At 41.0% G+C, this 12822-nt stretch overlaps 1 protein-coding gene and 1 pseudogene across 1 annotated transcript; one reads left to right on the top strand and one right to left on the bottom strand.

Moving 5' to 3' along the window:
- The first annotated feature begins 1502 nt into the window (after positions 1–1502).
- LOC139954629 (uncharacterized) lies at positions 1503–7003 on the top strand (annotated as a pseudogene).
- A 4321-nt stretch (positions 7004–11324) lies between these two features.
- On the bottom strand, positions 11325–12565 carry LOC139954741 (uncharacterized). The gene is made up of 3 exons (XM_071954659.1): positions 12204–12565; positions 11794–12076; positions 11325–11516 (listed from the first exon to the last, which is right to left on the bottom strand). The coding sequence occupies exons 1-3, from the start codon at positions 12563–12565 to the stop codon at positions 11325–11327; spliced, it is 837 nt and encodes a 278-aa protein (XP_071810760.1).
- Between the last annotated feature and the right edge of the window lie 257 nt (positions 12566–12822).

The raw sequence follows: 12822 nt of genomic DNA on the forward strand, positions 1-12822 counted from the left end.
GTCTGCCACCATCTCATGGCGACGTGGCTAACTGCACATCTTCAAGGTTCTTGTGAACTTTTGCGTGGAAGTGACAGGCCCTCCTTTTGTCACATTTTTATAACTTTTGTACACGATGGGTTAATATTGTGAAATCATATTTAGTGCTACAGTTCGGAATATTAGTGATGCAGATTCTTTCTCTGGGAAGTTTTGCAAGAAACAGAAAACATTGAAAATACGTTCGTACAAAATGTCCTTCCTCTGAGACATTATGGAGATTTGAGGTAACGAATGAGGCAAAATGTTATACTTTTCTGTTGTATTTGTTATTTTTTTCTTGGGGGAGGGGGTTAAGGGGGAAACCACAAATTTCGGGGGGGGGGCGTGGTTAGGGAGTGGCCGCCCCTGGAAATGTGTTGCACAGATGTAACATCGCCACTTATTTACTGGCCCAGATTAAAACACATGGCCATATGTAAGACTGGTGTTTTAATGATAATAAGAATGTAAGCACAGTTACAGGTATTCATTTAAAGGTTCCAATAAAGTTGTAATAAACTATTTCCTTCTTATTTTCGATTTTTGAAAATTTACTCTGTTTTACCCACAGTCTAAATGTGACTACAGAAAAAAAGCTAAAATTCCTTACTTATATATATAATGGTCATTTGTACATGATTCATGTGGAAGCATTTCATTTTTCACGTAGCTCAAAGGTCATTTGCGAAGGTCACATTGTATGCCATTCATCGAGTAAATATTGTATCGCTAACCAACTGGTGAAATACCACTGCCATGGAAATAGGACATGTTAATATTCCAAATTTGTTGTGACCCTGCAGACAATCAATTGTGAATATTACATTTTTGGGTAAATTCATCTTCAATTTGTTGTTTATTTCGCAGTTTGAAACTGTGAATATTACATATCTTTGTAAATTTATTTACAATAAATTGTCAATTTAACAGTTTTAATATGTACATTTTACATTTTTTGGTATATTCATTTACAATTTATTGTTAATTTCACAGTTTTCATCTGTATATATTACATATTGTTGTAAATTAATTTACAAGAAATGGTTAATTTTACATTTTTCAACTGTAAATATTGCAGTTTTCGGTAAATATCTTTACATTAATTTGTAATTTGAATTACCAAAAATGGTAAAGTTGACAGTTTTTAACTGTTTTTTCATTTACAAGTGATTGTAAAATTTACAAATTCTTTTTGGCATTTTAGCTGACAGCCATTTCACTGTAAAATTTACAATTTTTTTTTACAGTGTACCTAGCTGAATTTATCTACCGATATAAGCACAAGAATGGTGACATCTTTTCAGCTTTCATTATGGACGTTGCAAAGCTGTATAATCCTGATCTTTAGGTAAGTCTATTTTTTTTTTAATATTCCTTACTATGATACGATGATAACATAAAAACATTATGAAATAATTCATCATTAAATGAATATCATTCGTCATTCAAAATCATCAGAATATCCCACATTGCCGACAATATTTCGAACTTACTTTCAACGAATTGAGTTACAGCATATACAGGTTTACTTGGGTAATCACATTTTCATTCAGACCTTTAGTATAGCCAACATACAAAACTAAGTCAGTACAATCTATTCCTCAGTTCAAGCGATATAAGCCGCTACTTAAAGAGGAAAGAAGCAAGTGTATTTACAACCGCACACAACATAAAGGAGAAGAAGTCAGACATTACTTGTATAATTATAAGCGTGGTTCTCTTCTCAAATTAACGCTCATTTTAGTTTACAACATCTTCGACATCAGAGCAAGCTAAACCTAAGGAAAATATAATCTATGACATATTAGTCAATATGCCTTTAACGAAAGCTTTGAAAATTTCACGACAAAATCATAGGACGTGGTCCATGTTGCACCGACGCCTGACAGAGGTTCAATTTGATTTTAAGACAACTTTTTTTCCAACCGATGGATTTTTTTTTTCAATTCCGTCCGTAAGCACTTCAGTATGATACGTTGTGACGTCATTGGTAGTTGCAACGGCTTGTACCCTTAGCTCCGGTCGCGTCGTTGGTGATTAATCGGAACCAAAACGTCCAACCCAACTTCTATGCGATTTTTATTGAACCGCCGTCGACCGGAAAATCACAAGCCCTGAAATTGGCCGGAAAATGCCCCCTACAGGAACTGAAAACCTCACGTAAATTAGAGTACAGTTTGTTGGAAAAGACTACCTCGGCAGGATTGCGAAAACGTTTGTCAGATGGAAATGGGGCCATTATTATTTCGCCAGAAGTTAGTGAAGTACTAATGCAGTTAATAAAAGGCGACAAGGATAACCACACAGACACCTCCTTATTATGTGAATTATTCAGCGGAGAGTCATCTTGAATGACATTAGCCACAACTCAACAAAGGGAAATCCTCGATTATCAAATGTTGCCAATGGTTTAACTTTTAGCAGCGATGGACATGGGGCAGGGATTACTAGACCGTTTCATTTTATTAGTGCCAGTTTGTTTACGACCGTCTCCCGAAGAAACCATTGCGGCAATTCATACTCTGTCGGATATGACACTTAAAGATATAAGCAAAGTTCTTGAAACAATCTTTGATAATCACTTAAACGAAAAGGAATATCAGTTTTCCGGTGAAACAAAGGGACTATACAATGAATTGACTAAATCATTCATAAATTAACTAAATGAAGCTTTAATTACAGGAAATGTACCACCAAAATCAAAGAAAATGGACATTATTAGCCGTATGGCCCTCGTTCTACATGTATTGGACCACACTGTTTTAGAACTTTTAGCGGGAACGGAAAACCCATCTTGTCCCCCTGCATAAATTTCACCTGAGACTTTTAAGAGAGCTGTAAAAGTTACGGAGTATAGAATCTCAAAGATGCATTATGATGAATGTAAGTATATATTTAAGATCTTTATAAATATTAGTCTTTATAAATCATCACTTCAATTAATACATAACAGTTCTCTTCAATACTGATATTTCTGTCGTTTTTTGGCCCCCCATAGGAAAACGAGACATCTTTTCGCCCCCAAATTCATACAACGTTTAGAGGGTACATACGAATTTGATCACAACCTCCCTCACCGGGCTAATTCCTTTATTTTATAGGAGCACGGAGCTCGTCAAGCAAGTAAACTTTGGCGATTTTTCACCCATTGACTTAGCACGTATAACTAAGTTCTCTTCAAATTCAAAGAAACATAAATCAACGAAATTACTAAACAGGAAACGGCTCTAGTTCTAAGATTGCTCAAATTGGAGGGATTATCGCAGGTGTGAATACATGTTTAAGACGTTCATTTTTGTTAAAGCGGAAATGACATGAACAACCTCGACTGTCATGATACCATCCTAGTTAATGTACAGTAGGTGTGAATAAATCTTAGATGTAACCATTTCAATGACTTTTAATAATGACTATTAATGCGCGTGTTGAAATATACTGGATATTTTACTACATGTGTTGTATTCTGCAATTGTACCAGTTGCAACAAGTGATGACTTAATCGGCATTTTTTTAATAATTACTCGTCAAGAATGTCACAAAATTAATCAAAATTAACTCTTTTGCAGATACATCTTGCCCCCCCCCCCCAGAAAAAAATACGACAGTTAACATTATTTGTGCTAAATATTTCCATGTATTACATCAAAAGTTGTAATTAATTACGTACAACTTGGGAAAACTTTTAATAAATGGTAATAATAATGGTAAAAAAAATATCCATTAAATAAAAATTTCAACTTTTTAACACCCCAAACCTAAACATATTTGCATATGGCCAAATTTTAAATCTTGCAGTGAATCAAGAAGCATTATTTATCACTTTCAATCCTTTTTTTTTTACTACAGGTTATCGATGAAATTGTTGTCACCAAAGCCCAGGACCATATTGCACCGCACGCTCATTTAAGCAAGTAGGCCCAAAACGACTTCGCTCCGTTACACCTGCCGAGTTTAAAAACACTATTCAGACCCTCGCAGCCTTTGGAAATATGGTGCAAATAAGAGTACCTCGCTCAGCAAATAAGGTCTCTGTCTTTTGCAACCAATCCGCGACACCTGGCCCATTTGATCAGTACAATGAAGCCTACCAAAAACCTTCTCCAGCAGCTTGAACTGAAAACATCCAAAATAGATTAGCAGAAGAGGGATACTAACAATTTGTAACTCAAGCAACTTTTACGATTTTCATAAAAGCTTGAAATCTTTTTTTCCATTTTTTTTTTACTAACGTTTGTAACTTTTTACATTTCTTAATTTTCTATTGTGGTAGTGCGTCGCTGCCTTAAATGTAGAATTCCAAAATTGTTTAATAAGCTTTGTGACTTTTTACATCCCACACTTTTCTATTGTGGTAGTGCTTCGCTGCCTTAAATCTAGCATTCAAAAATTGTTTAATAACCATTGTAACTTTTTACTATGCTATTGTGGTAGTGCTTAGACATTCGGCATTATTTACTGTACAAAGTTAGTTTTCAGAATTTTTCCAAACATGATAAAGTGAGTTTGGTATATTTTCTTTCATTAATACAACATATACTTCTTATGTTATACGATTACTTACGGAGACAAAAACAATAAAGATTTTGAGGCATAGCCCATTGCTTGTCCCCCATACCCGCCCAACTATAATTGCTTTAGTATTTCAATAATTACTTTGTAGCCCGTTGGGTGTCGCCCCAAACTCTCAGGTTCTTGTATGCCTCTGACTCTGTTATCTCTTGTCATTACTTAAAACCAAGGCTACACGGTGCAGTCCGTTGGATATCCTTTACAACCAAAGGTTTCTACTTCACTTTAAAGATTACATCAGAAAGTCATTCAAGCCCCCATTCCACCGCTTCTGACTTTGTAGCTCGTCGGCTTTACTACCCCGTAGGCCTTTGGATATCGCCACACATCCTTAGGTTCTTTAGGCCACGAGAATGAAAAGCTACCGCACGAAAAATTTCATTACCAAAAAATTAAACAAATCCAAATCGCGCACAGCGGAAACACGATCTATTTATCGCGTATATGCAGCTATGAAAACAGTATCATCGCTTTGCCAGTGTTGCGGCGTCGTCGGGGTCACAGGTCAAATCGCTCCAACCGCACCGACCAATGGGCACATCGGATTCTCGCAATGTCTCCACGCGCGCGCGCGCGCGCGTTGATACCATGAATTGTTCTCGTGGAACGAAACCTAAGTATTCCTTTCAATCTTTTATACATACCTATAGTTTCAAGACTCGAATTGTTGAAATAAAAGGGCTAAACTATAACAAAGTTTATTGACATTGCATACGATATACAAATATTGATGGATGGCATGATCACAATGTGAAATTTTACGATTCACTGGTCGATGTTCGGCGGTGTTTTTGATCGTCTCCATTGTAATGCTAAAGCATAGGATAACAAGCAGTCGATCTAGGAATAGTCTACGTACGTACGGAGTCAGACTGTTCCAGGTCAATGCACTGTAGTGACCAAGTCATGTAGGCTGTCATTGTCACTGTGTGTACATCATGTTGCAGACAGGAGCCCGGTTCTATTTTAACATTTTTATAAATTCTATGCATCCCCATCCAGCTAGCCTAGTACTAGTAGCAGTTGTGTTTGAAAGCCAGGGTTTTATTCTCCCCTACCGTGATAGCAAACATGGCATTTTGAAGTCGTTTATATACCACTTGTGTGAATGGTTTATGTAGATAGCTACGCATGCGCAGTTGTGTTTGAAAGCCTGGGTTTTATTCTCCTTACTGTGAATAAAAAGCAGCGATTTTAAAGCGTTGGTTGTTGTGCATGAATTTTTTGCCCCGGCCCACTTTTAGGAAAGGTGTGGAAATTTTTCGTCATGATACGTATCGCGATACGAATCGTATCGTGACCAAGTATCGCGATACGTATCGTATCGCAAGAATGTCGTATCGTGACACCCCTAGCTGTATCCTCCCTTTATTTATTTTTTGTTTCCTTTTGCACATGACTTCTCATCGCTTTTGGTATTAAAAAAGATGGATGATCACAATAAATTATATTTTGATCATCCATCCTTTTCACTAAATATAAACAAATCCACAATTATTTTTTATCTTAAAATAAATCAGCAATTATTGCCATAACAAATATTATCTACTGGATGTACAGTAATTGAACCCCCTGTAATATTTTCACATTTTACAGATGGCAGGACAGGTTGCTATATGCATAAGTCTTCAGGAAAGGAAAATTGTTTGCCCTTGGAAGTTTGTAAGGTTGTCCCATATCAGTTACACCTATGGTCAACTCTGGCATGACATACTCGATGGTCCGTTGGCAACTACGTTCGAATTGGACCTTCCTTGCCAAAAATTTTTGTTCAAGGAAGCAACTGCCACTCTCGCCTTGGAATCAACTAATAAGATCACAGGGAATGCAGAGACCGATCTTATAGAGGTCGTCACCATGCGTTTCTTCTCTATAATCATTCAGCACTCGACACCGTGTGCCACATGCCTCCCCACTCCAGAGCGGGCACTCTCTCAGTGGATGCAACAGCCAACAGAGCCATTCCTGAGCCTGTACAGGAACCTAAGAGCAACTTCACCAGGCTAAGAAACAAGGTTCTCGCCCACTTCAAAGAGAAGGGTTGCAGCTTCCCCCAAAATGCAGGGAAAGGAGCGTTTACATTTGTATGGAGGCTCTGTAACATGATATTTTATATGGATGGTCAATATAGCAAATTAGAGACTGTAATTTCGAAGGAGAAGATTGTTCCCCCAGTGGGTTGATGTGCTCATGTGTTAACTTTTACACAAAGCGGAGACCTGGTGATGGAGCATTTAGTTGTTGGTCTCATTCTTGCAGGGCCATCAGGTGTGACCAGCGGATATCTTTCCCCTGAAACTAAACGTAGAACAAGAAGCAATGGAATGTAAGAGCTTTTACTCATCTACGAAAGCATGACTTTAGGAATCAATGATAAACACTATGGAAGCACTGAGGTTCAGTCTTTGAATTTGGTTGAAAAATGATAAACTGCCAATAGTCCTTTAGCAAGACAATTTATGCGGGATATAAACGGCACTGCCACGGCCAAACGGCACTACCGAACCATCCCATTCTGAAAAGCGAAACTCAGGTCAAGCGAGTCAATAAAACATACGCAGAGACAAAACGCCCAACCCCCCACTCAAACATTCAAAAAACCACAAAAGGACGACCAGCACGGAGCGAAACGAAAAACCCCTCCCCAGCACACCACCGTCCAAAAAAGGCAGCCAATCGCCTTCAATCTGAAGGCGAATGTCAGACTTCACCGCCTCCAGGACTGCCTGCCAACTGGCAAATTTCCCCCTAAAAACCACAATAGAGCAAACAAAAAGAATGCTATGCAAAACAGCAACCGAACAAACTGGAGGGTCTACCCCATATAAAATAAAGCCCTGCCCTACCGACCATGAACGGTCTCCCGTAACACGGTCGGTCCAGGTCTGGAACCACTCCCATAAGTTAATTACAAAGCAACAATGCCAAAAAACATGAGCGGTACTCTCTAAGCTGTCACAGCCGGTCCTTGGGCACAGTCCATCACCCAATCGCCAATGATATCTTTTTAGGTTGGTCACCAAGGCACCGTGTGAAATTCTCCATGTAAGATCACGGAGCCTGCAACCCTTCAGCCTTGAATGCACCGAACGCCATACTTCGGCAGAATGACGTCCCTGGACAATAATTGCATTCAAGGCCCTATCCCGCAACGAACTGTGAACGAGGGCCGGCCGTGACAGGTCAACAGGGGGCAACTCAATCAGAGCGGAGCAGATGACACGCACCACCCTGTTTGGAGTACTACTGTGCGGTTCTCTGTTGCTAAACAGCGCCGGGACCCATCGACGCAGGTGCAAACCGCCCCAAAAACGGACAAAATATGAACAAGGCAACCCTGGGTCAGTCACCGCTACAAACAATTGTTTAAATAACAAAGAGGTTAATTTACTTCCCAGATGAACCACCCCTAGTGCCCCCTTCTCAGTTTTTGGTACAATACCGCCCTCTTGACCAGCTCTGTACCACCCGACCAAATGAATGAAAATATCGCTCTCTCCAACCGCACCAGGACGCGACGCGGAATTGGGTACACCGCGCCCGGGTACCACAAGATTGGCGAAACGAAACGATTAATAACGGTGACTTTCCCCAAGATCGAAAGCCAGCGGGTGCAAAAGTTTCGAGCCTGCTCTCAAAAACCTCAGCCCTCTCGTTCCAGGTGACATCACAAGGTGCATCGTAGCCGAACCATATACCATTAATTTTGATATTCTGATCCGACCACGCCGCACCGAATGGTAAATCTCTGTATCTCCAGCTACCAAGACGAAGGCCCTTTGTCTTTCCCGGATTCAACTTCGCCCCGGTAGCTCTGTCAAAGATAGATAAATCCTGCGAGAGGGCACGAAAGGAGCCCAGACTCGAAACTACACACGTGACGTCATTAGCATATTTAATACATTTTACTTTGGCACCCCTGGCACAACGAATGGGGCAAGTCTGAAGTCCCTTTCCAAAAGACGAGAGAGCGACTCGCTAAACAAAACATAAAGTAATGGAGACAGAGGGCACCCTTGGCGCACCCCCCTCTCTACGTCAAAAACCTCCGAACAAAACCCATTTACGATTACAGAACTGACACTTTCCTGATACAAAACAGAAATCCATTTACGAAAATTTGGATGCATCTTAAACGTCTCCAAAACCTTCATTAAAAAACCGCGATCCACCATGTGAAAGGCCTTCTGCTGGTCAAGAGACACCAATGCACATGGCAGATCACGCTCAATAACAAATTCGGTGAAGTCGCGCATCAACCACAAGTTCTGCTGGATGCAATGACCCTTCACTACACAAGTCTGGAGGTCACCCACAAGATGCGGCATAGCCAGTGCAAGGCGGTTGCACAAAGTTCTGCCTTTGCAGAAGAATAACGTCGGGATACCTTTAGAGCCTACCTCTTTGTTCAACTCGCTATTGTGTTCTAAACGGCTTAGTAAAAGCTTGACCGCGGCTTGTGAATATTACTGTATAGCGTGGAGGAAAGTTTGGGGACAGTGTGCACTCAAGTGTGACTCATTATCTGCTTGTAGCTGTGCTCATTATAGCCGCGGAAAAATCAACCGGCCCGGACATGGCGGTTAGATTTGCGTGGCTTCCCTAACTCTTCTCTGGAAATCATTCAGCATGTTGTGGAGCTTTGTGGAGCTTTATTGTTTTGGTTCTGTTAGCCTTTGGGTCCGTGTCCTTTTCACGTCACGTTAAACGCTATATTTTTATACATTTGTGGGTTAGTGAGAGATTTCTGTTTGTGGGTTTTCAGTTGGGTTTTTGGTGTTTGTTAAACAGACTGGCATTGTTTTTGGTTTTGTTGACCTTTGGTCCGTGTCCGTTTCTTTGCACGTAAAAAGCACAGCATGTTGTTTACTGATCCTGTATCTGTAAACCCTACCAGTCTGTCAGAAGATCCCGAAAAGACTAAACCACATTTCATTTTCATTTCGTGTAATACTAGTGTCACATTTTCTTAAATATCTGCTGATGGGGCAGCGTTCTCTTCTGCAACATGCTTCATAATTTCTGGTGTGAATCCAACACCAGCTTTGCAGAAATGAACATACTTATGAATGAAACTTCGAAGAGGCAATAGGCCGCTCTGTCGCAATAAATTATATTTAGCAGGTGACTTGGCATGAATGGCTACACACACCATTTCAAAATGTCTGGATGCCATCTCCATCGATTTTACGGTTTTTTCATTTTTAATTTTTTTTTGGGCTGTTCGGGTTCTGTCATGAATATTTTCTTTATGATGGTGCTCTCTTCGTCTCCTAGGACCACTCCTTCCTGACTGAACAGTTTTGCACATTTCTCTTCCAAACGAGATATGTCCCTTAAGGTGCTTTTGTTTATGTGCCATTTTAGCTTAAGCTTTACATCTTTTTCAGCACTGGTCAAGAAATCACTTCGAGTACTACAACTGAGAATCACATATCATTTGGTTTCCCGCGCATTCAACTCCGTTTTAAAAAGAAGTCACTTTTGTACTGTGTGCACACGCTACAACGCTTCCCTGAAGTACAAACATGCTTGCAACTATTGTGTGTTATTGTCTTAACTGTAGACGAACCGAAATAAATGAAGTTTTCAATGATGAGATTCTTCTGCAGCTGATCATATTCTTCATCTGTGAAGATGCCATGATTTCTGTCGCAGATGGAAACGTGGCAAACACATGCCAAGAGTTTGTCTCCATTGACTTCTTTGGTTTACAAACATGCGCTTCCTGGGGCATGTTCCATAGGTATCTACCTGAATACTGAAGCATGTACTGCCAACCATCCAAGAACCAGCCAAACAACCAGCCAAACTGCTTACCGTTGGTCAAGATGATAGTGGATTTCTCTGTGCTCCCACTTTGTTCTCCAGCAGACGATACATTATTTTCCGTGCACAAAGTACAATTCTCTGAATGAGCCTTATAATCCTTTAAAGTAATGTTAAGATCTGCCTTTTGACTTTTATTGTCTTTCTTCTTCCATCTTTGAAGTTTAAAGGCACAGCATTGGCAAACAAATTCTGGATGCACTCCTTTTGTATCCTGGCTTAAATCTACAGATCAAAAGTTCGAAGTGGGCACTAGCTATAACTACAGAAAGGGAAAAGATAACACAGAAGAGGGGCAGTGCAGGAATGCCATAATTCATTCTAACTTTATGCCATCTGTAATCCTTTATTTATTCTAGCACCATTCATTTTTAGAATTCTGGAACAATTGACTCATAATGTCAAATGACCTGTTAAACCTCCAAAAACAAATAAACACAACAACTCATTCATTGGCCTCCGTCCGTCTCAGAAGACGATGGGTTGCGCCTTGCTGCTAAAGAACACGATCAATAGATGACTGTAAAGGCCAATCCTGGAGTGGCAGTCTTTCGTGCAGGTGTTGCAGATGAAAGTAGTGTCAGGTGGTGAGACTAATGCCTTCATCTTCTCTCGCTTAGATGTCCGTTTCTTGCAACGGTCTTCCTCAGCTCTGTTTATTCCTGATTTAAGGCCAAAACGCCAGGCTGAGCGCTTTGATGCTATGTCGTCCCAGCTGTTGATGTCGATGTTTGCTGACTGAAGATCCCTCTTACACGAGTAAGACACCTGTAATGTAGATGGGGGCGGCCTCTGGGACGGGCGCCACATTCCAGCTGTCCATACAAGAGGTCCTTTGGGATACGACCCTCCTCCATTCGATGGACATGGCCAAGCCATCTTGGTGTTAAGTGTCAATTTTTCCCCTACACTCTCTTCTGAAGCTTGGACATCACTGCAGCTGCATTACCAATGCCAGCATTAATCTCAGCGTCCAGACTCACATTACTTGATATTATAGAGCCCAGGTATCTGAAGTTGTCAACTGTCTCAAGCCTGAAATCGTTGACTGAAATGATGGGAGGTATGGGCGCATCCTGTGTCATGACCTCTGTTTTCTATATACAGATGGTCAATGCAAATTCTTTGCAAGCATGGCCGAATTGATCCATGAGTCGCTGAAGGCCATCATTGGTGTGACTGACGAGGGCTGCGTCATCGGCGAACAGCATTTCCCTTATCAAGACACGGGTTATTTTGGTATTTGCACGCAATCGGGGCAAATTATACAGCTTGCCACCATGCCGAGTGTGGATGTAAACACCATCAGAGGAGGACTGGAATGCGTAGGTCAGCAGGAGGGAGATAAAGATGCCGAAGAGTGTCGGAGCGCACAGTGCCCTTCATGTTGTTGTGGAATAACATAATGATGCTGAGAAGTATTGGTGGACAGCCGATCCTCTGTAACAATTTCAAGAGTCCGCTGCGGCTGACGAGATCAAAGGTCTTGGTCAGGTCAACAAAAGCTACGTACAATGGTTGACGTTGCACCCTGCATTTTTCTTCTAACTGTCTGACGCAAAAGATCATGTCGGTGGTGGATCTGCCGGAACGGAAGCCACACTGTGATTCTGGGTAGACACGATCCGCTAATGTCTGTAGTCGGTTCAGGGCAACTCTGGCGAACAGCTTGCCAACAATGCTCAGGAGGGAGATTCCGCGATAGTTGTTACAATCGCTCCGATCACCTTTATTGTTGAAAAGAGTTACGATCCTGGCATCTCTTATGTCTTGCGGCACCTCACCTTCCTTCCAACAGAGACAGAGGAGTTCGTAAAGATGGGGCAAGAGCTGGTTTCCCTTTCTTGGTGATCTCGGGAGGGATGGCATCATTTCCTGGGGCTTGACCACTCGCCAAGCCATTGATGGCCTTTTCTAGTTCTGATGCGGTGGGCTCTTTGTCGAGTTCGTCCAGGGTTGGTAGGGCTGGAATGTTGTTGATGACTTCCTCTGAAACGGTGTTCTCTGTAGAGTAGAGCTCATAGTAATGCTCCACCCATCTTTCCAACTGTTTTCTGCGGTCTGTAATGACCTGACCTGATTTAGCTTTCAGCGGGGCTGTTTTCTTCACAGCTGGGCCAGCGGCTTTCTTAATGCCCTCATACATAACTCTGATGTTACCCGTGTCAGATGCCTGTTCAATGGATGAGCATAGCTGAAGCCAATAGTCGTTTGCACATTTTCTAGCGATCGCTTGGCTTTCACATGTTGGCTTACCTCATGTAAAAAAGTTAAATAGGCCTATGTACATTTACAAAAATGTAACGGTTTGTGCCAATATGTTTTTGATCACAATCACTACAATGTTTAAAAATGTCAATTCACAATTTTCTTAAATTACCCCTTTCTCTGAAATGTACTTTA

This window comes from Apostichopus japonicus, chromosome 17 (genome assembly GCF_037975245.1).
Source record: "Apostichopus japonicus isolate 1M-3 chromosome 17, ASM3797524v1, whole genome shotgun sequence".
In the NCBI taxonomy this organism is placed as follows: domain Eukaryota; kingdom Metazoa; phylum Echinodermata; class Holothuroidea; order Aspidochirotida; family Stichopodidae; genus Apostichopus; species Apostichopus japonicus.

What these genes read in the sequence shown, in the direction of transcription:
- LOC139954741 (XM_071954659.1), bottom strand. Translation starts at nt 12,565, where the DNA reads ATGTATGAGGGCATTAAGAAAGCCGCTGGCCCAGCTGTGAAGAAAACA. An exon ending in CTGTCTCTGTTGGAAGGAAG is followed by an intron (nt 12,077 to 12,203) that starts GTGAGGTGCCGC and finishes GCTGTTCGCCAG; the next exon opens with AGTTGCCCTGAACCGACTAC. An exon ending in ACAACAACATGAAGGGCACT is followed by an intron (nt 11,517 to 11,793) that starts GTGCGCTCCGAC and finishes ATCTGTATATAG; the next exon opens with AAAACAGAGGTCATGACACA.